Source organism: Notamacropus eugenii, chromosome 4 (assembly GCF_028372415.1).
Source record: "Notamacropus eugenii isolate mMacEug1 chromosome 4, mMacEug1.pri_v2, whole genome shotgun sequence".
NCBI lineage: Eukaryota > Metazoa > Chordata > Mammalia > Diprotodontia > Macropodidae > Notamacropus > Notamacropus eugenii.
Genome location: NC_092875.1, coordinates 12058810 through 12084193, shown reverse-complemented (window position 1 = coordinate 12084193; position 25384 = coordinate 12058810). Strand labels below are relative to the sequence as shown.

The 25384-nt window shown below is 47.2% G+C and overlaps 1 protein-coding gene across 2 annotated transcripts in view; it reads right to left on the bottom strand.

The window, feature by feature from the left end:
• HIRA (histone cell cycle regulator) overlaps positions 1 to 24655 on the bottom strand; it is an 86587-nt gene extending 61932 nt beyond the window's left edge. For both annotated transcript variants that reach the window (XM_072599816.1, XM_072599817.1), the window contains exon 1: positions 24377 to 24655. In XM_072599816.1, coding sequence (XP_072455917.1) covers positions 24377 to 24413 — 37 coding nt within the window. In that variant the 5' untranslated portion in view covers positions 24414 to 24655. The remainder of the gene's footprint in view (positions 1 to 24376) is intronic.
• Between the last annotated feature and the right edge of the window lie 729 nt (positions 24656 to 25384).

The following is a 25384-nucleotide window of genomic DNA, read 5'->3' as shown; positions in this document are numbered from 1 at the left end:
AGGCTGGAGCACCTCTGGTAGAGAGGCAGGGGATCAGAGGAGGCGTCTAAGAAAAGGCAGCACCTGACCAAGAGATGGAAGGACAACTTCAAGCCCAGGGCAGGAAGGAAGCATAGGCAGTGTCTAGGCCACTCTGTTTCTTCCAAGGCCTCCTCTCTCACACAGGGGGATGCTCTGTACACTCTTCACACCCATATGGAGGGACAAACAGCTCAAGGATTCTTCTCTGCACTTTCTATCCTTCTGTAAATCCTCCCTCAAGGATCCATCATGTTTAGAATATACTGGGCTGCTCAGTACTCCAGGAGACAGAATTTAGATAAAAAACTACCTAAATTATATAGGCTTGAAAGGGATCATCTGTCTAGTCTTGTCAGCACTGAGACTAACACCCTGGCAGCCTGATTAAGGCCCAGTGCTCCTTCTCCAATGCTAGGCTGCATCCTCAGCTAGATGTGCTGGCCTCAGAGGACAAAAGGCAGAGTGAGCGGTGCCTCGAGTACTGGCAACTAGAACCCAAACCAAAGCAAGAAGCACTGGCGACAGTAGAAGAGCCCAACAGCTCCCTCTCAAGGTCACACACACACACACACACACACACACACACACACCCGGCTGTGGGGAGGGGCTCATTAAGTAAAGTCTATTACATTGATAAATGACTGGATGAAATGGGGAACAAGAAAGGAGAGGGGGCTCACCCAAAGAGCAACAGCCCCTTTGTTCCCAGCTCCCTGTCCTGTGGTTTGAAGCACAGGCAGCACCGTCTTCCAAAGATGCTTCTCTCCAGCTGAATAAGGCTGGGATTTCAAATAAGATACTGTGGACAGCAGAAAGCCAGGCCTCTGGGCTCGGTTCTGCCACCTGCCATGTTGAACCCTTCCCTTGTCTCCTATCACACAGAGAAGAGAAAATGTAGCACTGCCCTTGGTGTTCCAAGCCCTAGTCTGGACCCAGCTCAGGCACAGACTATGAGGGGAACCTCAGGAAAGCACCTTCCCCCCTTCCTAGAATCTCGGTTTCCTTTTCTCTACAGTGAGATGACCCCAATGTCCCTTGCGGTTCTGGATCCTACGAACATGAGAAAGTATCTCCAAATGATCTTAAAAAGTCCTTTCCGACCCTGAAATTCAGTGAATTCTTTCACTTCCTTCCCTTCTCTCCAAAACACACCTGGGAAGACTTTCTACAAAAGGAGAGCTGAGGCTCTGACTTCATTCAGCGCAGCATGGATGGAGGAGGAAAGTGACTTAGATGCTCGGATAAAACTAGGTTAGAATGTAAATGCCTCAAAGGGTAGGCATCTCAAAGGGCCACAGGAGAGGGCCAGGAAACAGCTGACGTTTATTCAGTTAGAACCTGCTTTGTGATGTGGTCCTAGAGAGGAGAGGTTCTTTGAGAATGGGCTCCAATCAGCTGCCTATTCATTCACTTGAAAGGAAGGAGCAAGTGTGCCTGCTATCTAGAGGGAAAGAGCCCCTATGTGGCCTCATTACTGTGAGGACAGCCATTCTCCGGGTTCTCCTAACAACATTCTGGAATGCTGCTTCTCTCAGACATCCTATGGCAGGAAAGCTCGATGTGACTATCGCTACCTCAACATGCCCTCTCCTGAAAGTACAGAGGTTACCTTTGACAAATAAAGGAAGGTGAGTATATATTTTGGGTGGCTAAAAGTGGGGGAGAGGCTCCCAGCTGTGCCAAAGAGGAGGCACTGCTGGCTCTCGGATAACAACAGCTGACCTTTATAGACCAAAGCTCCCTGCAGTCTGGCTCCCCAGGAGCTCTCTTCTGCCTGTCAAACAGGGGCTCTTCTTAGTCCTCTTTCCTTCCTGGCCTCTGGCAGCCTCTCACACTGATGTCTAGCACCCTCTCTTCTCTTCTTTGAGTTTTCATGACACTGCTCTGTCTCGGTTCTCCTCCTGCCTGCCTCAGTGTGCTTAGCTGTTCTTCAGTCACATTCCACCCTTCAAAGGTAGAAAGACCCAAAAGGCTCCACCCTGGGCCACTGTCTCTCCTCTCTTTCCACTGTCCCACGTGGGGAGCTCTCAGAATCTCTCCCTGGTGCTCCAGCTCCATGCCACCAACTGCTTATGGACATTCCAAACTGGTTCCACCATAAAGGTGGAATTATCATCTTTCCTTCTTCTGAGCTCTCCGAGTACTACTGAAGGCACCCCCACATTCCAATCCACCATGTTTGCAGCCTCAACTCTGCTCTCGCCCACAGAGCCAATCGATGACCAAACTTTGTCATTTCTTCTCTACCACATCATCCTCAATGCCCGCCTTCCTTTGGTTTATCGTCTCACTCCTCCCCTTCAGGGCTTCATCCCCTAGACTAGAGCTGCCTCTCCGGAACAGCTGCTAAAGTGCTTTCCCTGGAGAGCAGGCCTGACCAGCTGGCAAAGATGACAAAAGAGGAAAATGGTCAATATTGACCAGGGGCTGTGGGAAAACCCCATGCTGTAGAGGAAGCTGTGAATTAACTGGTGTAGCCATCCTGGAAAGCAATTTGGAACCACAACCAGAAAGTTACCAAAGTACCGAGACCACTACTGGGTCTGTGCCCCAAGAAGATCAAAGAAAGAGGGAAAGACTCTACATGTACAAAAACATTTAAATCAGCTCTTTCTGTAGGGGCCAAACTGGAGTGTGTCCTCCTATTAGGAAATGGCTAAAACAAACCCTGTGCTATGGATTAAGCACTAGAATATTAACTGTGCCATAAGAAATTAGGAAGTGGACAGTTTCAGAGAAAACTGGGACCTTAGAACTGGTGATGCAAAGCGATGGAAAGTGATGAACTCACAATGAGGCCAAGAGGCAATCCTTTCCAGACACAGTGAATCTGACCACACCACTATAAATTACCAACTTTAATTAATTATTTATTTATGTTTTAGCTTGCTCGGTGTGGTGAGGGGAGAGGAGAGAAGAGGCAAGGGCAGTTTTAAAAATGCTTCAAAAGACAAGAGCAGGCCTAACCCAGCTCCTTTACTCAGCAAACTTCAAGAGTTCTCTCTAACAGATCGAATACAAACCCATCCACCTTTGGAAGCCCTTTGGAAGCGAGCCCCACCATACTTTCCCGGCCCCCTCACACACCCTCACCTTCTCCCAGGCCACCTTCTGGCAGTTCCTCACTCTCCAAGTCTGGGTCTTTGCCAGCAGGTCCCCCAGGCCTGGAACACTTTCTCTCCTCACCTTAAGACCCCACCCAAGCACCACCTTCAGAGGGAGCCTCTACTGATCATCTCCAATACTCCTCTCCCTAACTCCCTTGTACTGACTCAGTACATACTGACACACAGTGCCCCAAGCCCTGGCTAGGCTGTAAGCTATTGCAGCTTCCAATGAAAGACCCAGGAAGGCAGAGCCATTTCCCTTTTGTCTGTGTCTCCAAAGCCTAGCACAGAGCCTGGTGCATAGCACTGCGCTGCCCAGCTGCTCAGGTTTATGTACACCTCGCTTGGGCACATGGTGTTTCTCTGTCAGAATGTAAGCTCCATGGGGCAGAAACCACTGGACTTTTATCTTTGTGCTCTCAGTACCTAGCCCAGTGCCTGGCACAGTGTGGGCAATGGAAAAAACTCTGGCCTGGGTTCAAGGATGGGGTTCACCCCTGTGTGACCTAGAGCACGTCATTCTGACTTCTCTGGGCCTTCCTGTGTCAAAGTGAGGGGGGAGCCAGACCAACGACCTCCAAGGTTCCTTTCAGTTCTAAATGTATGATCGTATGACTGATACGGATAAGTGGCATGGTGAACAAGAAGGCACACACAGGGACCCAGTGAGGGAGGATCCATATCCAAGAGACCCCACACTCACTAACGTCTTAAAAGATGCAGTTCTGATAAGGGACGGAAGCAGCTTTAATGGGGGTGTGGGAAGGCCTCAAGAAACAAAAGTGGGGCATTCTCCAACAGGGAGGGGCAGCTCTGAGGTGCAATGGATAGAGCTCTAGGCCTGGAGTCAGGGAGACTTGAGTCCAAATCTGGCCTCAGACCCTTCCTATCTGTGTGACCCTAGACAAGTCACTTAACCTCTCTGCCTTAATCCACTGGAGAAGGAAATGGCAAACCACTCCAGAAGCTTTGCCAAGAAAACCCACGTACAGTGTGGTCTATGGGGTCATGAAGACTGGACACAACTGAACAATATTATCCCACAGGTTCTTCCCACTAAGTGAATAAATGAGCTGAGTGGGGCTATGATGGCTCCAGGTTCCAAAGCTTTAGAGATCACAGGGCACTATTGATACCTTCACACCCAGTGAAGTCCCACAGAGTTTTCACACCCAGGAATTTCCACTGACACAGATTTTCACTTTAATACTCAATTGCACTGAGAACAGAGTATCTTCTTCACAGAATCACCAAACTGATGACAGTATGCATATCTGAATTTCAACAAGATAACTGGCCAAGTCTCTCAATGTCTGGAATCTGATTCCAGATCAATTTCTCAAGGTTCCTTTATGATTCAGCTCAAGGGCCACCTTCTGTGGAGGTCTCATGGTCTTCCCTGATAGTAGAGTCATGTCCCTAAGGCTACATTTCACTTAATCTATAATTATCTTGGATCTGCTTGTTAGAATGTAAGCGCCCCGGGAAAACAAAGACTATTTTGGTGAGGAGTTTTGTTTTGGGGTTGGTTTTGAGGGGGGAATCAAAGGAGTGCTTCTAGTGCTTAGCATGGTACATGTGTTTAATAAACAAATACTTGTCAATTAACTGAAGAATGAGAGGATATGTGATCTAGATAGGGGCAGTTTAGACAGAGAGATAAGACTGATGGGAACCATAATGATTTGATGTCACCTTGAAGTGACACCATCATCCTTGATGGAGGGATCCAGAGGCCTCCCCTTGGCTCTCTTCTATCCATCATTTTTCTCTGTGTCATGGATAGAGGTCCACATGGCACCCTCATCAACTCTTCAGATGACCCCAAAGCCAGTCATGGTGACAGTGAGGTGAAACACTGGGTAGAACTCCAAATATTTCAAGCACAGTGCACCACCTACTTCCTGGGACCTCCCCATGGCCATGGGAGGCCATTATTCCACTGGGCTTCGTTTCACTTTTCAGATGAGGAAACTAAAGCCCCAAGAGCTGAAAAGACTTGCCCACAGTCCCCCAGCCACCAGGGGCCCCAGAGAGGCTGGCCACAAGCCTCTGCTGCTCCAGCTGCAGAAAGGGGATGAAGAAAAGGGGATGCCTTGAATGACAGAATCAAAGGCCAAAAAGACCCTGAGAGGACTGATGAAGCCAGTGGGATTGTTTCAAACATACCATGCATTTCCACCCTCAAGGAATCCCAAAAGGCCTAAGAGAACTTCTTCAGAAGCCTCTGGAGCCAAGAGCAGCCCCACGGGGACAAGGCTCCCCAGTTTTATCCAGCCTGACTTGTCCTCAAAGCCTGCTCTGTGTGTGCTCTGCGGGCACAGCCTTCCTGCCACTCTGGGAGCCAGGAAGGGGATCCATCCTAGCAGGATTTCCACACAGCAGATGAAATTTACTGGCAAGGAAGGCACAGCCTTGCACCTGAGCTCAAGTAATTACGCTACAAGCAAAACAGTCCCTACCCTCAAGGAACCCACACAGGCCATTTGGGAGAAAGAGTATGGCAGCTTAAAAAAAGTCAATGGGACGGCAAGTTATTGGGACACAGTGGAGGCCTGGAGTCTGGCAGTCCCAGCTTCCAATCTGGCCTCAGACGCTAAGCTTTGGGACCTCAGGCAAGTGAGTCACTTATCCTCTCAGCTTCTGCTTCCTCTTCTGAAGATCCCATAGGACAATGTGTAATGCTATGAGTGCTGCTGTTCTGTTATTACCATTTTGTGTCCTGGGCCCCCTTATCAGTCTAATGAGTGAAGCCTGTGGAACCCTGCTCAGAATCATGCTTTAAAGTGAATAAAATATATAGCGTTACAAAGGGAACCAATTCTGTGGAAACAAGGATTAAAACATATACATTTTTAAAGTTCATAGACTCCAAGTGAAGAGTTCCTGCTCCACATAAAGTCTTTCCTAATTACAAAACAAGTAAGATAAGCTCTTTGTAGCCATTCGATCCCCATCCTCACTATCATCATTATTCCTGACTCTCCTCACCTGCTGCTTCCTCCCCTCTCTCGATCCCTCGGACTTACTGGTTCATCCTCTCTTTACAGTTATCCCTGTATAGATTTACACACATACTTCTTGTGGCTCCTGTAGAATAGGGATTGTCGGTTACGTGCATGGCCAATGCCTGTCTTAATGAATGCTTTTTGTGCGAGTCCTGTTGGAATTCTAGCCAAGAAGTCCCCTCTGAGATGCTTAGATTGGTGCCCCATGATACAGCAGGCGCTGGGAGAAGGTGGCCACCAACGGGCTGGCTGGATCAGACGGAAGGTGTCCCATCCTGGCTGACATTGTCCACTGCACGGGAACTGCCACCAGAGACAAGCATATTCCCAACAAATAACAAAGCAAAATGCAAGTTCTGGAGCAGTGGCCATGCTTCTTGAGCTTAGAGCCCTCTGTCCTCCCCCTGCCAGCATGGATTCGTCCACACTAGCCTTAGGTGGTGGCACGATTTCCAGCCACCAAGGAACAGGATGCTGGACCCAGAGCACCATAGGCTCATCAAAGGACAACAGATTTGCCTTGAGGAACCTGAAAGCTAAAAGTGAAAGCTGGAAACCAGAAGAAAAAATCTGCAAGAATGCTAACTAGGCCCCTCCGGGCTACTGTGCTCTAAAGAAACAAGTGGATTTGAGGATGACAGATTTAAGAACCGAAGGAGACTCAGAGATTACCTTATGCAACCACCTCTCTGACAGCAGAGGAAACTGAGGACAAAGAATTCCTTTCCATTCCTTAGAAAAGGACAACAAAGACAAAGAAATGACAGGAAGAAAAGATGCCCATTCAGCAGGGGCCAGTCCTTTCCAAGAACTCCATCATCAGATTAATTCCATAAGAGTAAATTCTCCTCCAAAGTCAGGGTCTATATAGCAAAATTCCATGTCTGGGCACGAGGCCCACAGTAACAAAGCCTTGTGGATCTACAATGAATATCTCTGTACAAGTGGGAACTGGGGATCTTTTATCTATGAAGTGGCCCAGATCCACAAGAAAAAAATCCATCCAGAGGCAGAGAAAAAAATCAGTTTCCTTTAGGGCATAGAGTTTAGAGAAAGAGAAATTTGGAGAAACCCCTCAGAGGCCATTTAAGGCTGGTTCCCTCATTTAACTGACAATAAAGACACTGGCCAAGGGGGAAGAAGTGCCTTGCCAAAGAATGGCTCTAAATCCCACATTCTTTCCACTTTAATGTTGAGATGGTATTTTTTTAGAATCAGAGAATATTCGAGTGAGAAGGGCATTTGGAGGTCTCCTGCTCCAAAGTGCACCTGAGCAGGGTATTCAGGTGAGTGGTCCTGCCCCTTCTACTGGGATACCTCCAGGGAGGAGGCACTTACTGGCTGACAAGGATGTCCTGCCCACCCTCACCAACCCTCATGTTTTTTTCCTGCCTTCTCTGCACTTTTCATCTTTTGCCTTCTCACTGACCTTCCTAACCTGTGTCTCAATGCTTTATATAGAGTTTGCACATGGTGGGCGTTTAATAGGTTTGGCCTGAGCTGGATGAGACAGAAAGCCAGCTGCTGGTCTTGGCCCACTCTAGGCCTGGTGGTTCTGTCCTCGGAAATGTTCAAGGGCTGCCCAGATACCTGGAAAAGCCCTCATCTTGCCTTCTTACTGGTCTTTGGGTCTGCAGGACTTCGGTTCTGTTCAGAATTTGCTTAAGAGTTCCCTTTGGAGCTGAGCAGGAGGATGGGATCCATGTCCTCCATTCCTCAGAGGAGCCTCTCTTAAAAGAATCATCACATCATGATTTCACTAGGTTTACATTTCTCCGGAAAGGCTTTCTCTCAATCAGAAAACACCTGCATTTTGTGTTTTTCTTACTGTTTATTTTATTTTTTTAATTTTAGCTGTTTTATAATCCAGTGAATTCTTATCTACCAAGGACTCATACCACCTTTCAGGTAAAGAAGGTCCTTTAAAATTCACAAAGAGAGTAAGAGCTCCCATTTATATAGTGACAGTGCAAGGTAAATAGTAACATTCCATTTTGCAACTGTAGAAACTGAGGCTGTTTGTCCTTTGTTCTTGAAAAGGCCCATGACATCAGGGAATGATGACATGACTTGCAGTTGACTTGGATTAGAGTGAGAGAGGGCTGTGCTAGGTCATCAGCCTCACTTCCTCCTCCATAGCAATATTTATCAGGACAACTGCAGGTGGCCCAGGCTCCATGAGACTAAACAACAATTGATACATAACAGAAATAGAGCTTGGTATACCAAATAGATCATACAAATGGGAAAAGGACTCATGTGTACGAAAATATTCATAGTAGCTCTTTTTGCGGTAGCAAATTGGAAATTGAGGGGATGTCCATCCATTGGGGAATGGCTGAACAAGTTGTGGGATGAATGTAACTGAATATTATTGTGCTATAAGAAATGATGAGCAGGTGGACTTTAGAAAAACCTGGAAAGATTTACATGAACTGATGCTGAGTGAAGGGAGGAGAACCAGGAGAACACTGTACACAGGTACAGTGACAATGTGCAATGACTGACTTTGATAGGCTTGGCTCTTCTCCGCAATGCAAAGATCTAAGACAGTTCTAAAAGACTCATGATAGAAAATGCTGTGCACACTCAAAGAAAGAATTACAGAGTCTGAATGCAGATCAAACATGCTATTTGCTCTCTCTTTTTTGTTTTGTTTTGTTTCTTTTTTTTCGTGGTTCATTCCATTGGTTCTTTACAACATGACTAATGTGAAAATATGTTTAAAGTGAACATATACGTAGAGTCTATATCAGATTGCATGCCATCTTGGGGAGAAAATTTGGAACTCAAAAGCTTGTAGAACTAAAAATAAATAAATTTTTTTAAAAATAGTAATAAAAAAAGAAAGAAAGAAAGAAATCGAGCCTGAAGCTCTATTATAAAGTCTGACCCTATTTCCTATTCCCAGAGTCTCTGCTGGGATTTTCCCATCATTCACCCAGGCCTTCTTAACCTGGGGCAAGTTTGTTTACATTGTTTTCTGAGAAAGCTCCATCAAGGATCTACCCAACATGTTGGGGACTTTCTTTAACTTTCTTTCCTTATCTCTTCCTCTTGCTATCCGGATCTCTCTTTTGAAAAATTAGTCAAGCCATTTGTTAAGTACCTATTATGTGCCAGGCACAGCTAAGCTGTGGGGATACAAGGGCAAAAACTAACCAGTCCTGGCACTCAAAAGACTTATGTTCTTTAAGGGGAGACCAAGTGGCACATGTGCATGTATGTATACATATCCAAATATACTCACACATATATGCATACATTCAAAATATATAAAAGGCAAAACAAGGTACTTTTCTTTTCCTGGGGGCAAGTACTAGCAACCAGGGAGCTCAGAAAGTGGCCTGGAGTAGAGTGCTAAAGGAATAGGCAGAGATGACGAGAGAAGGCATCTTGGGAGAAAAAAGAGCTTAGCTGACCCAGAGCGCGTGGGAATCAGAAATTATAACAAGGAGGGAAGGTGGGCTCTAGTCAGATTGTGAAAGGGGATTTTAAAGCATAGGAATGGTCCAGTCACACCTCTTTTTTTCAGATGTTCACATCCTCCATGGAATCTCTTACATGGCTGAGATATGGGCTAGTTTTACTGAGTTTCTTAAAAAAAAATCAGGGCAGCTGGGTGGCACAGTGAACTGAGCACTGATTGGAGTCAGGAGGACTTGAGTTAAATACAGATTCAGACACTAGCTGTGTGACTCTGGGCAGGTCACTTAACCCCAACTGGCTCCAAAAAAAGGAAAAAAAATCTTTGTTATCAGAGACAGATCATTTAGGTATGAGAGGGGTATATGTGGAAATAAAGGTGGCATAAAAACAAGGTATCAACAATCACACCAGGTGGATGGACACCCTGAAGTAAACTTCTCATAGGAGAGAATGGACAAAAGTTGCACAGGATGAGCAAGAGTGGATTGCTAAACTCAGATACACTGAAGAGTAACAATGAAAGAAAGTAGCTATTGTAGCAGAGCGAGTCTGAGATATCTCAAAGCACTACAAAATTTCCCAGATACAATCAAGACAAAGCTCCCCTTCCTACTTCATAGCTGGCCCAGCTCACGACCTATTGGCAGTACCTGGTTGGAGATATACCCATTTGTAGCTCCACAGACTGCTACAGAGCCTGTCTGACAGTGTGACAAAATGCCTTTTTCTTTGTTTTTTTTTTTTTTATAAATTAAATTATTTTATTTGTTTTCAGTGTTCGACAATCACTTCCATATATCTTAGATTTTTTTCCACTCCCTCCCTCTTATACCTCCCTCCTTTTCCACTCCCTCCTTGAGATGGCGTACAATCTTATATAGGTTCAACACATACATTCCTATTAAATGCATGTTGCATAGAAAAATTAAAATGAATGAGGGAAACCACAAAACAAAACAAAACATAACATAATACAAAAGAAAATGGTCTGTTTCTGTCTGTGATCCAGTTCCATAGCTCTTTCTCTGGATGTGGAAGGTGTTTTGCCTTAAGAGTTCATTGGAAATTTTTTAAGTCCATGCATTTCAATGAAGTACTAAACCTACCAGAAAAATTCCTCGCACACTGTGGTCGTTGCTGTGTACAAAGTTCTCCTGGTTCTGCTCCTTTCACTCAGCATCACTTCATATAAGTCCTTCCAGGCCTCTCTGTAGTCTGCCTCCTTCTCACTTCTTATAGCACAATAGTATTCCATTACATTCATATACCACAACTTGTTCAGCCATTCCCCAAATGATGGGCATCCCCTTGATTTTCAGTTTTTGGCCACCACAAAGAGAGCTACTATAAATATTTTTGTACATGTGGGACCCTTTCCCATTTCTATGATCTCTTTGGGATAGAGTCCCAGGAGTGATATTGCTGGGTCAAAGGGGATGCACATTTGACAAAATGCCTTTTCAATCCCTTGCTTTTCCAACCTAGGCAGTGAGATGGATCTCTCTGACCTCATTACGGATTTGTTCCTCTGAGGAGGCTGGAGAATTTTCAGGCATTGTTCTATTGCTACAATCATCTCAATCAAATAATACAGTAGCAGTGCACAAAATCATATAGTAAAAGAGCAGTAACCTTGTTACACGTCTGAAAAGGATCTACCCTGGACTGCTCTGATCCTTTCTCAAGAAACAAATAGCACAATTAACTAAGATTTTAAAAACTCTTGGTAAGGGGAAAAGACAGGAAGGAGAACTCTCTTCAGTACGTACTGCTGGGAAAATTGGCAAGTTTGGCAAAAATAAGGTTTGCCCTAGCATCTTGCACCATATATTTCAAAAAAGCACCCAAAGCATATTTATATATAAAAGATCACACCACTGAAATTTCTGAGAGAAGATGGAAAGTAGCCTTTCCAAGCAAGAGACAGAGATAATCATATGGAATAAAATAATTTGTATATCATAAAAATAAAAAGCTTTGAAAAAAATCAACACAACTAGAATTACAAGAAAACTATTAAGAATTATTCTGACCAGTAAGCAATCAAAACATATCAGCAGTTTTAAAAAGAACAAACTATCAACAACCATATGAAAACTGGTTTAAATCTTTAATAAGAGAAATGCAAATTTGCAAATGTGAAACTCAAGTTTTACATCACTAATCAAATTGGCAAAGATGATAAAAGCAATTCTCCAAACAACTCCATGAAATAGTAAAAGTATTATCCCCATGCTGCAGTTGAGGAAACAGGCTTAGAGACTGTAACTTGCCACAAATCCCACAGTAAATTAGTGACAGTCAGAATTTGAACCCAGGTCTCTTGATTTCAATAAATTCTGAATCTGACATACCATTCTTTACAAGTAGGTCATCTGTGATCACAAAAGACCAAACAACTTCAAATGCATAAAGAGCTTTGGCATGAACAAACAATGCAGTTAAATTTCGAAAGGAAGTAATTAACTGGGGAAAATATTTGCAGTACACATTTCTGATAGAGGTTCCATGTCCAAGATGTTAAGAATTGATACAAACAAGAGCCATTCCCCAACATTTAGAATGGTCAGAGATATGAACGGGCAGTTTCAAAAGAAGCTATTAAAGTATTAATACAAGCTAAAAACAACCTAACAAAAGAATGCTCCAAATCACTAACAATAAGAGAAGTGCAGATTAAAACAATTCTGAGATTTCACCTCTTCAACCTATCAAAATGACAAAGATAACAAGAAGATGGAAACAATGTTAATGGGGCTGGGAAGGCAAGCAAACTAATAGTTTGGCAGTACAACCATTCTGGAAAACAATCCGGAATTCTGGAAGTAAAGAAACTAAACTATTCATCACTTTCGATCCAATGGTCCCCACTCTTGTACATATGACCAAAGCCAGAAAAAAAGACCTAACATATCTTCAAATAAAGTGCAACAGTACTTTTCAAGAATTCATTAAATTCTTTTATTTATTTTTATTTTTCATATATATATATATATATATATATATATATATATATATGTATATATGTAAAAAGAATTAATAAAAAAATGGGTACCTACCCATGCCCTGAGGAGTGGCTGAACAAAATGTGGCACACAAATGGAATAGTCTGTCACTGCACTGAAAGAAATATCAATCAGAAATATATTGAAACATGAAAAAACTCACATGGAGTGAAGCGCACACATCCCAAAGAACATCAGCAATGCCAGAGAGAAGGTAAATCAACAGAACACGCTCAGAAGGACAGCACTGAGTAATTATAATGCCAACAGGGCTGGTGCGGAGACATGAGGAAATGCGCACCAAACCTGTTGGGCTGCAGCTTATGGTGGGAGCTATGAAATGTGGGCACTGGGCCACCTGGAGCTTGTCTGTCTGTTTTTAATTTTTACTTGCTACAGTTCAACATCAGGGGAGGATATATCCAGAAATGACAGGGGTGTGAAGACAAAAGGTGCCAATAAAACATTTTAAAAATATGTGTATAAAATATCTTACACCTAACACATTAGCTAAAATGACAGAAAGGGAAAGTGACAAACATTGGAGATGATGGAAAAATTGAGACACAATTCACTCTTGGTGGAACTGTGAAGTAATCTAACCATTTTGGAGAGCAATCTGTTAGGAGAGTTTGAAAGAGTTATAAAGCTGTGTGTATCCTCTGAACCAGCAACACCACTATTAGATCTGTTTCCCAAGGTGCTCAGGGAAAAAGAAAAGAACCTACATATAGCAGCTCTCTTTGGGATGGTGACAAAGAACTGAAAATTGAGGGGAAATGGCCAAACAAGATGTGGTATATGATTATAATGAAATACTACTGTGCTATAAGAAATGATGATGATTTCAGAAACACTTGGAAAGATTTATATGAACTATACAACGTGAAGTAAGTAGAACCAAGAGAACACTGTATACAGTGACAGTAAAATTGTTCTAACAACCGTGCATGATTGAGTATTATAAGTACCAACTACTAAGGACCAGTGAAATATGATGCTATCCACCTCCAGAGAAAGAACTGATAAACGTAAGTTTGTATAATATGACTTTACATGTACGTATATATGTGTGTGTGTACATATGTATATGTACATACATATACATATATATACACACACGCATCTGTGTCTAATGGCGCAGGGTAGAGAGGGAGAATAAAAAATAAAAATTGCCCAGAAGGAAGCACAAGAAGGTGGGGTAACTTTGAAAATGTATAATATTCAGTACATAGTTTTTTCCAAAAATGCAAACTGTGGAATAGAGATTTATGGTTTCATATGTTGCACTGTGTACATTGAAATGTTTTTATTTTTCCACCTTTTTAAGTTCAAAATGAACTTATATAAATTCATATGCATATTATATAAATGTATATATATATAGAAAAACAACCAAAGAAATGTCCAGTTAAAGCAAACGGCGCCTTCCAACGACAGAGGCTTTGCCTCAGTCTTACCAAACACATGATCTGCTTTGCCCCAGAAGTAAGTCAGGAAGCCAAATGAGAGGCATGAAACTCGAAGGGCTGAAATGACACATGCCACTTGTGTGTCCCCTCTCAGAATAAAAGTGAGGAGGAGGCATGTAGAGCTGCTCAAGGAGAGGAGATGGTGGCAGTGTGTACCTGTAGTATGAATGGGTCAAGAAGGCTCCAAGGACAGAGGCACAACGTGTGGCTGATTAGTGCCAAGTAGGAGACTGGCAGCTCTGGGTAGTGGAAGATCCCTGTCTCAGGCTCCATCTCCGCACCTCCCAGGGTCCCAAGCAGCTCTCTACCCCACAGAAGCCAATCAGAGGCAACTGGGGTCAAAAAAATATACACTTTTTATAGGTGGCATTTCAGTGGGAAACTCTCTCAAACTAAAGAACTGAGAGACCATCTGCAATATGCAGGAAGTGTGAGCTGAAAGGCAAGATAACCCAGAAGGCACTGGGCCTAGGGGGACACACATTTCCATTCCTTTTTATCCACAGGACTAGGAAGCTCTCTCCAGCAAATGTTCCAGGGGCACATACTATCATCACACAGAAAAATAAAAAACAAACTTCAGTGCTTTAGGTAAAAGCCTGACCCCCACAATTCTAATGTCATCCAACCCAAATGAGTGCCGATGCCCGCAGACAAGCACAAATCACAAGAAAGAGTTCTGTCCATCACCAACTCAAGCTTGGCCTCATAACAGAATCACATGCAGAGCTTCTGCTCAGGCAGGAATTCACAGCCACCTCCCAAAACAAAGGCAGTCCCTGACTTCTAGGAGCTTGTAATCAAATGAGAGAAGCCAATAAGCAAAAGGGAGCTGGGGGGCGTAGGGTATACATCCATCATGGAACAAGAAGTTCCTGAAGTGGACCCCAGGCAAAGAGCCAGCTGCAAATGAAGCCTGTGGGAGGGGTTTCCAGTTTCCAATTAGGCGGGAGAGGCTTCTACCCAAGGGTGGCCAGGAGGTGTTGAGTCTCCAAGTAGAACCAATCTTCATGCTGATGGGGTTTCAGGGGGCAGGTTTTATCTGGGGGAGGGTTCGAACTAGGCAGCCCAGAGGATGGAAAATGACTACATGAGTGACTCTGGGTTAAATGCTACTTAGTGAGAAAGAGCCCTTCCCATCACGCCTGCCCAACACAGTGGCATTCTGGAGGTTTCCCCACTTTCCTCCTCGCACAAAAATGAACTAATGCTATGAAACATTATCAATTTACCACATACTCCCTTGGAAAATACTAGAACAACTGATGAGCAGCCCTGAATAAAAACAGTAATAATTCATTACCTTGTCAGGGCCTAGAAAAGGAGGCAGGCCAGCCAGGTAAGAAGAGGGAAGGGTACAAACAGATGGTCATCCCAAGTGCGCCACTGGTGTTCATAAAATATTAAAGGCTCCATCAAGAAGACACCAGGAATCTCAGGGAGATGAAGTGAACACAGAAAACAGTCGAGGGACATCAAAGATTCAGAGAGACACACAGAAATAAAAAGTAAGACCGGATCTGAGGGACCATCTCCCAGGATGGGATCGCTGTGTCTTCTGCCCCTGAAATCCATCCATCACCACCTACAGCCAGCTCTCTGGAGCCTTCCCTTTGGGCCTAAAATGATAACCCTCAAGTCCCCGCCACCATTAAAAGGAAAGTCCCCTTTCTCTTAGCTGGCCAGCCCTCCAAATTACCCTGTAGCTCTCCTCTTCCCTTGCTCCCCACCCATCTCTCCGTGCCCAGAGCCAGGCCCCACGATGGACTCTAAGGCCAACAAGGGTCAGTGTGAGGCCAGCTCCACTTGCTTCTCTTTCTTTCTTTGCCCAGATCTGTGATTTCATTGGAACAGAAAATGCCCAGTAGGGAAACTCCCCCTCTGCCCATGAAGACTGACAACTGGGAACTTCGGGGCCAATTTACACTGGATCCCACACCTTCTTCCCTGGCTGGCACCTGTCCTGGATGCCTACCTCTAACTTGTCCCTGTTTAGTCCCATCCCACTCAGCTCCTTCACAGCTTATAAGAACTCCTGGTTCTTATCCTTGCCTTCAGTCTCCTCTGCTATGTCTCTCGCCTTTCCGCGTTGCCATCCCCAAGGACTCTGCCTGGCTCTCTTCTCTCCACATTGCTGACCTCATTTGTTCACAGAGGCTCAATTTGCATTTTCATCCAGATTTGTGTTCATCAGGAACCAAACCCCACATGCCTTCTGTCCACTGGGCACCTCAAAGTGGTGCCTGGTCAACATTCTCAACCCGAAGGGAACTCATTTTTCCTCCTAAATGTGCCCTTCCTATCCAAAATTCTCCATTTCTCTTGATGGCATCATCCTCCTTCCCATTTTCAGAAAGCAAAACCTTGTAGTCACTCTCAACCTTTCATCTCCCATACACTTGGAAATATGCAGTCCTATAAATTCTACAGTCACCATAACCTAGCACATCTGGTCCTCTTCCCTGCAGTCGCCTCAAAGCTACCTTAGTTCAGACTTTCATTACTTCTTACCTAGACTATTCCAAGAGACTCCTAATCTGTCTCCCTGCTTGGCTGCCACAAAGTAAATGCTTAATAAATACTAGTTGATGAGCATATCCTTTGGTCCAGTGAGAACACTACTAGGACTATACCCCAAAGTGAAAAAGGAGAATGAAGAAAAAGATCCATATGGACTACAATATTGATAGCAGCTCTTTCCGTGGCAGAAAAGACTTGGAAACTAAGGCCATGCCCATCAACTGGGGAATGGCTGAGCAAGAACGGCACATGAGTGTGACTGTGCTGTAAAGAATGATGCAGGGCATGATCTCTGAGAACCCTGGGAAGACTTTCATGAGTTGATGCAAAGTGAAGTGAGCAAAACCAGGAGAACAATCTATACACTAACAATGACATTGTAAAGACAAACAAATCTGAAAGCCTTTGGAACTCTGACCAACCAAGGACCAACCACACTCCACAGACCTCGTGAAGGATTCAGAGACAGACTGAAAGATGTCTCCCTCCCCCCACCGTCCTTCTGACATGTTTAATGTAAGGATCCGTTTTCTATGACTACACACATTTGTAAAGGGATTTGTTTTTCTTGCCTTCTCAATGTAGAGAGGGGGAAAGGAGGAGGCAGAGGATATGGAACTGAAAAATTTTTAAATGAATTTTAAAAAGAAAAATGAAATGCTTTATGCCTTAACTTGCTTCTAGTCTCTCCCCTCTTTCATCCATTCCCTGGCCAGCTGCCGAAATAATCTTCCTAAAGAACAGATCTGACAGTGCCGCTTCTGCTCTAAAACCTTCAGGGTCTCCCTATTTACTCTGGAACAGAATGTGCGCTGCTTTGGTCTGGTTAATATGGTTTTAAAGCCTTCTACAACCTGGATCCCATCCCCTCTTCCCACCTTCATCCCCCAGCCACACTAGCTGACTTGTACCCTCCAGTTATTAATTACTAGCATTTATCTTGTGCTTAAAGTTTGCAAAACACTTCGCCTGATACCTCATTTGGTCTTCATAACACCCTTGGGACGCAGGGGTGGTTACTGTCCCCATTTAACAGATCAGGAAACTGAGGCACAGGTGGTCACACAGCTAGTGTCTGAGGAAAGATTTGAACTTAGATCTTCAGGACTTCGAGTCACCAGCTATATGCTGCCACCTAGTTGAGGAGTTCAGAACAGTACAACTTGTTCAGTGGCCCCTCCGAAAATGACCTTTATTTACTTCTCTATCGATTATATCCTCCCCATCCCTCTCAGAAGCAAGCTCCTTGAGGACAGGGATGATTGTTTTCATCCTTTTGCATCCAACACAGCACAAAGCAAGTAACCCGGGGTGGGGTAGACAGTTTTGTTTTACACACATGACTTGTGTGAGGTGATTTCATTGGTGGTAAAGGGATACCCAAAGCGGAACTTTTAGATCCCAAAACTGTAGGCTTTGAGCTGCTCGGAGGGAGTGCTGACAGACCAAGTGCCCTGCACAGAGTCACACAGCTGCATCTTCCAGAGGCCAAGGCCAACACTTGAGCTACTGCTACAGCCTGCTGCCTGTCTTGATTCAAGTCAATCAGATCAGCAATAAGGACCAAAAATGGAAAAGGAAAAATGCTGGAAGGCCTGCAGGGAGAACAGGGGCATGAATACACTGTCTGTGAAACTGTGTCTTCACTGGCCCAGCCATTTGGAAGTGCACCCTCAAAGCTACTAAACTGCAGAGCTTTTCACTCAATCATACCTTTCCTAGGCCTAACCCCAAAAAACCAACAAAAGAGGAAAGAGACCCACTGAGACAAAAACGTTTATAGAAGGCTCTTTTTGTGCCAGCAAAGAACTGGAAACTGAGGGCAGGGACCCATCACCTGGACAATGGTCTATGAAGGGGGTGGCTTAGGCTTATGACCTCTAAGGGTCCTGCCAGCTCCGACGCTATGAATGTGACGAGAGCAAGACGGAGGGAGAAGAGCCAGAAGGAGGCTGGTCAGCTAGGATAACTCTGCCTCGGGTCCCAGACACAAAGATAGAAAAGGTGCAGACTGAGACCTACATACATGGATAGATTTATTTCAGACATGGCCAACGCAGAAATTTGTTTTGCTCGACTACACATGTTTATAACAAGGGTTTTGTCTGTTTATCTCTTACATGGAATTAGGAGAGGGAAAGAAGACAGATGTTTGCTGAATGAAAAAAATACATAATTTAAAAAAATAAAGGATTTAGATTTACTGGACTCCAACATCAGAATATCAAAACTACAGATTTTCTAAATTTTTTTTACAAGGTCCCATAGGCAACAACACAAAGTTGTGCTACCAACTAATGAAAACGTAGTCTGGGCTTCTTTTAACTCTCAGTAAATCACAGAAGGGCCTGGCCTCATGCGGAATCACACTCAGCCACTTGATGCTTCATCACCTGAGAGTTTTTCAGGGTTCATTGCCATCCTGGCCTCTAGTATTTCACAAGGTAATTTAAAACAAAATACATCGGTTAAAATTAAGTTCACCAATTCTCAGCAGATTAATTCTGTCTACACTATCTTTAGCTCTTGGCTGATTTTACTAATGGCGTGCTTTCACCCTTTAGAATGGGTAAATTAGCAAATCAAGATGAATTTACCAGGCTGGATCAGGTAATGGATCATTGTGCTTCTATTTGCTCTTTGGTTCCCAAGGCTTATCTGAAAGCTTTTTTACTGGCTGAGCTAGGAATTGCCAAAGAAGCACACATGAAGCCATTGTCATCATGAGACTAGGAAGAAAGGGGGACCTGGGACCACCCAGGAATCCACTGATCACCAACAGGCCAGAACCAAGACATCCCTACCGGCAACAGAGACAACAGCTCTAAAATACAGCTCTGCCAGCCACAAGCAGCAGCCATCTCGTCCAGACTTCCAGCTTCTCATAAAATTAAATTGTCTTTTTGCCCTCCTCTGGCATTCTCAGTCTACTTTTTGGAAATACTCCAATCCACTAGACTCATTCAAGACCTTTTCCCAAAGAACTAAACCAGAAAGGAATAGGACACATTAGCAGAGATTACAATTTAATCTCAGTTATCTAAATGTGAATGTCTGCATCCAGATGGTCTGGAGCCCTGTTCCAGAACCCGTTCCTGAGCTATTGGGAAACTTGGGAACTTTATAAGTCCATTCACCAAATATCTTTGAGGATCTCTCTGTGGAAGGCACCATGGAGATGACACCAGCTCTGCCCTCAAGGAGACCAATACAAGAAAAATCTAACAAGAATAAAAGGTTTAAGAAATACTAAAAAGTTTCGTTCACTTCTTGAACAGGAGGAGGAGAGGGGGCTAGCACTGCCTTCAGGAAACCGCAAAGCTTCTCTAACGATGCCAACCCATGAAAGCAGATGTCCCTCTTTGTACTACCAACCTTCTGCTGGCCAGGCTATATAACAAATAGACATGGGCTTTGGGGGAGTTGCAGCGTCCAAAGAAGTTGAAATGAATTTCTCCTGCAGAGGGTAATGGTGAGGCATATGGCAGGTGAGAGCTGGCGGCAACATAGAATGACTGAAGAAATTTGGAGACTAGGATTACCAGATGTAATCAAGGAACTGTGTGATAGGAAGAAAAGGGCCAGTTCTTTGGAGAGTGCAGAAAGATACCTGGTAGACAGCCCTGACGCTCCCCAAGTACCCTCAAGATACTAGGGGAGCAGGAGGAACTCGTTCAGCATGCTGGGTACACCTTCTTTGATGAGACTAAAGTGGCATAAGATGGGTAGTGGGCACAAATCTGAATATCTGGAGGGAATTCTCACACCAATGAGATCACAGATCCTTCTAGTATTTGAGTAAGAGAAAACCAAGATGAAATTACGTAGTTGAAAATAACTGTTCCTGAGACCAGCCAAGATGGTGGAACAGTAAGAAGCAGTACAACCCACCCTCTCCCTTACTTCATTCATAAAGATCTAGAAAACACACCAGACCAAACCCTGAGCAGGGAATCCAAGGAAAAACCATGGTGAGCCTGGGCCAGCTCAGGGAAACAGAAGTTGGTGAAAACTGGAGTGGGATCTAGCCAGGAGAACTCCAGGGCTAAGTATTCCAGCCCTGGGACTGAGGACCTGCCTGCAACTGGACACCAGAGGCTGGCACAGAGAGGCTGGACACTATTCGAGGAGCAGGAACAGATGCGAAGTGGCAACTCTGTTGCTTACTACCCAATGCTGGGCCATGGATTCAGTGGGGACTGAAGGGGCAATCTGCACGTAGGGATGGTGTAGTCACTAGTCCTGGCCTGTGTACAGAGCAAGGCACAAGTACAGAAGCAACAGAACAGGGTCTCAGATCCAACTCCCACCCTTGTCTGAAGCCTGCAGCATAATGACCATGGCAAGAAGACCAGACTAACGAGGAGCCCACAGTTCTGTGGGTCTGAACCTACAGAACTCTCCAACTGATGGCTGCCTACTGGAGCTCAAACCAAGGACAAGTCCACAGCTATGTTTGCTCAGACCCAAAGTCAGATTAGGAATTTGGGGAGCTCAGACCAGGAAGGAAATGTTTAGACTTGGTCCTAGGGTACAAAGAAAGCTGGCATGTCCCCAACCTGAGCTGCCTGTGAGAGCCTGAAATTACACCAAACTCAATACCCTGAGAAACAGGGTCTAGTCAATCCTGCCAGAAGTACACACAGTGTGTGGCCCTAACAATGCCAAGTCTGAAGTCACTACGCACACACACACACACACACACACACACACACACACACACACACACACACACACACACACCTTTGACTTTAACCAAGCCAAACTCTGTCTGTACTGACTACTGCCAGTCATCTTATCTTCTGGTTTTTTACATGCCCACTGATATTCGACCTGCCACCACCAGTGCCCTAGCCTTCTGCCATGTGCCTTGACACAAGCCCCTTCTTCTGACTTCAGATCATTTTCACTTCTGCCCATTTCCTGAATCCTTGGTGGCGACTCCCAAAGAGAAAGTGTACCGTCACCTTCTGAGGACACATTCTGTAGTGCCAAGCACACCCTTTAAGGGGCAGGAATTGTGACAAACACCTGGCTTCCCAGCAGGCCAGGTCAGATCTGGCAAGGTGAGGAGTTTGGGCACACTGCTTCTGTCAGTAAGTCAAAGTCTCTGTGACTAGTCTAAGACCTTTTGTAGGATATTTCGGCAACACTTTCATGGCTGCTAAGTTTCTCAAGTGAAAAAGGGACACAGATAAGAAATTTGACAGCCGTTTTAAAAAGGCACAGGGATATCAGAAAGAAAGCCTGAATTTAAATTATTTTTAAAAGCCTCCAGGAGAAATGATAAACTCCTCCTCAGCCTGGCCTGGCCTCCAAGAGCCTTCACAACCTGTCTTCTGTCTTCATGTTCCCTTTCCACACTTATGTCTGTGACTTGCAGCCCAAACAAACTGGACCCTATCCCCATCTCTCAGAACCCTAGCCTTGGCCAAGGCTAAGCTCAGATGCCAACCCGCCCCGCCCCCCCCCCAGAAACCCATCCCTAATCTCTCCCTCAAGTGCCATGCAAGGGGCCATACTGTATACCTCCCCCAAGAAAATAAACTCTTTGAGGGCAGGGCAGCCCGGCCCTGCACACAGCAGGCACTTAATAAATACCTCTTAGACAGCATCTGCCCAGAGAAACTGGCACACCCTCTTTACATGAACATGCTTAATACCTGTGAGGCCTGAAACACCAGCCACACTTTTTTGGCCAGATCACTTAGCTGCTGTGAATGCCCTAAATTACTTGGATAGAAATTGAGCTATAATGGGAAAATGAATGGTCCGATGGACAGCACCTCCTTCACCAGACACTTAGCAGGCCTGGAATCCTGGGGCTCAGTTACCTCATCTGCAAATACTAGAGACAGTACAATGCTTAATTCCTAAAGCATCGAGGCACTGTGAAGATCCCTGGAGGGGGTGTCAGTGACACACTCTGTAAACGATATGGGACTCTTAGTATTGTTACCTGGGGGGACAAAACAGCAACTAAAAAGCCCAATCTCCTTATCATTTTGTATAGGCAAGGGAGGAAGGAGGGAAGAAAGGAAGGAAGGAAGCAAAGAAGGATTTTTACAGTGCTTACTACATGACCTGGGAGGTATGTGCTATTATATCTTCATTTTACAGTTGGGGGAACTGAGGCAGACCAAAGTGAAGTAATTTGCCCAGGGCGACAGCATCTGAGGCACTCTGAACTCAGATCTAATAGTAACAGGGCTACAGCATTCTGAAAACAAGTAGTTTGCATCGTGTGCTTCCCACAGTGTGTTACACTCCCTTCTAAGTTCATTCACAAGTCCAGGTACATATTACAATTACTGAGATGATGGCGGAGTGCCCTATTGCACCATAAACCCCATCCACATGGAAGGAAGCCTTTATGTTGTGGCTCATGCGCTCCCTGGGGCTCATGTGCCTCTTCCAAGAAGCATTCCTTGACTGCATCTACCACTAGTCCCTTCAGCAGCATGGAGAGTCAGGACCCGGTCCAATTCCCTTCAAGGATGTCTGTGGCAGCTCCTCTTTAGCAAACCACCTTTTGGAATCACCTCCTAGTGATCCCCACTGGGTAATGAGCCCCTCCCCAAACCTCGGCAGCTTCTCATGAAGGCCAGAGCCCCGATCACAGACCTGGAGCCAGAAGGGCCATGATCACCCAAGGAGGCAGGAGGATTTGAAGGCAGGTCCTTTCATTCCAAATCCAGTGCTCTTCGGGCTCCACAATCACTAGAAAAAGTCCAGCCCTTTTACCTGCCCAGGAAGAGCCCGGGGCTGAGCGCACGCAGCTGGACGGCCAGCAGTGCCTGTCCCGGCTCCGAACTGAGCCCAAAAGGCCAAGCAGGCTGAAGAGGCGCCCCGCCGGCCACCCCACCTTCTCCTTGGCACTCTCGTGGTGACCCCTAAAGGAGAGCTGAGGATGGAGACGGCAGGGCTCTCACACATGCCCAGTGCATCACAAAGATGTGCACACAGTGAGCGCCACGGGCATGCACACCATGCATGGAAGGCCCCCAGCAGGCCGACTCTGACTGATGGGCCTGGGCTGGGCCGGCCGGGCCACGGAACAACCAAAATAAAGGGGATGTCAGCTCCCCTAACCCTTCCCTCCTCCTCTGCGGCCCAGGCCGGCCGCACACGGGGCACCAAAGGTCCAGCAGGTGGGGGGCCCCGACACACCGGGCTGACAACGGGCCCGCCAGGAGGGGAGCCCCCGGCCTGGCCAGGGAAGGGTCACCCCGCCGCCCAGCAGCCCGAAGCTCCCGGCTCCGCATCCCCCACGAGGGGCCCGGACGCTTCCCGCTGACAGTCCGGGGAGGCTCTGCTCCAGCGCCGGCACTCTCCTAGGCACACAGGGGTGCCGAAGAATGACCGCGGGGGAGGGGGGCTGGGAGGAGACCGGGAGGGCCTCCCCCAGAAGCCCCGGGAGAGGCGGCCGCGGGTGCCACCGGGCCCTCTGCCCCCACCCCGCACGCTCCGGGCGCTCCGGCCAAGGACACTTGGACCAACTTCGCGGCTCCCTCCCTCCCGGCCCGGCCCGCAGCGGCCGCAGGGGGCGCTCTCAGCCCCGGGGCTCCCCCGCAGTCCGGCGGCCCCGGGCCCAAGGTGACCACCGGCTCGGGCCACATGGCTCCTGCGGGGTCCGCGTGCGGGGCCCGGGCTGCCCGCGATCCGGGGCGGGGGCCGCGGCCCAACCGTCCGAGCGCCCGGGGCCGGGGCCGCAGGGAGCAGACCGGCCGGCGCCTTTTTCAAACGGCCTCGCTTCCCGCCGCCGGCAGGGCCGGGCCCCCCGCCTCGCGCGCTGTCACCGCTCGCTCACTCACCATTGTGGTTGACCCAGGTCGGCTTCAGGAGCTTCATTGTTCGGCCGCCGGGGCCGGGTCCGAGGCCGAGGCCGCCCCCGGGCTGCCTGCCTGCCGAGGCGGGGCCGGGCCGGGCGCTCAGCGCCCCGGGGCCATGGAGCCCGCGGGGCCCGAGCCCGGGCCCGCCCAGGCCGCCGCCGCCGAGGCCGAGACCGAGGCCGCTCCGGGCCCGAGCTGCCGCCGAGGCCGAGGCCGAGGCCGAGGCCGAGGCCGCCTCCTTCCCGCCGCCGAGGCCGAGGCCGCCGCGCCCGCGCCCGCGCGCCCGACGCCGCCGCCGCCGCCTCCACCCTCAGCAGCCGCCGCCGCCGCAGCAGCAGCCGCCGCCGCCGCGGCCGCGCGCCTTGCCGCCCGCGCCCCCGCGCCGTGCCCGCGCCCGCGCTCCCGCCGCCGCCGCTGCCGCCTCGGGCCGCATCCCCCGGCGTCCGCCCGCCCGCCCGCCGCGGCGCCCCGGCAACGCCGGAAGTCCCGGCCACCCGCGCACCTGCCAAAGCGCCCCGCCGGGAAACCGCGCCCCCGGCCCGAGGGTTCCGGCCCCCTCCCCCGCCCTGCCCTGAGGCCAGGCCGCCCCGCCCCCACCCCCATCCCCAGGCCAGACCGCCCCCCCACCTCCCCCAAGCCAGGCCGGCCGCCACACGGCAGTCTGCCCAGGCCTCCCGACGAGGGAGTTCTGTCACCCCCCCACGTTCCATGTTCTAAGTGTCCCCCCACGTTCCATGTTCTAAGTGTCCCCCCACGTTCCATGTTCTAAGTGTCCCCCCACGTTCCATGTTCTAAGTGTCCCCCCACGTTCCATGTTCTAAGTGTCCCCCCACGTTCCATGTTCTAAGTGTCCCCCCACGTTCCATGTTCTAAGGGTCCCCTCACGTTCCATGTTCTAAGTGTCCCCCCACGTTCCATGTTCTAACCTCCCATACACGTTCCATGTTCTAAGTGTCCCCCCACGTTCCATGTTCTAAGGGTCCCCCCACG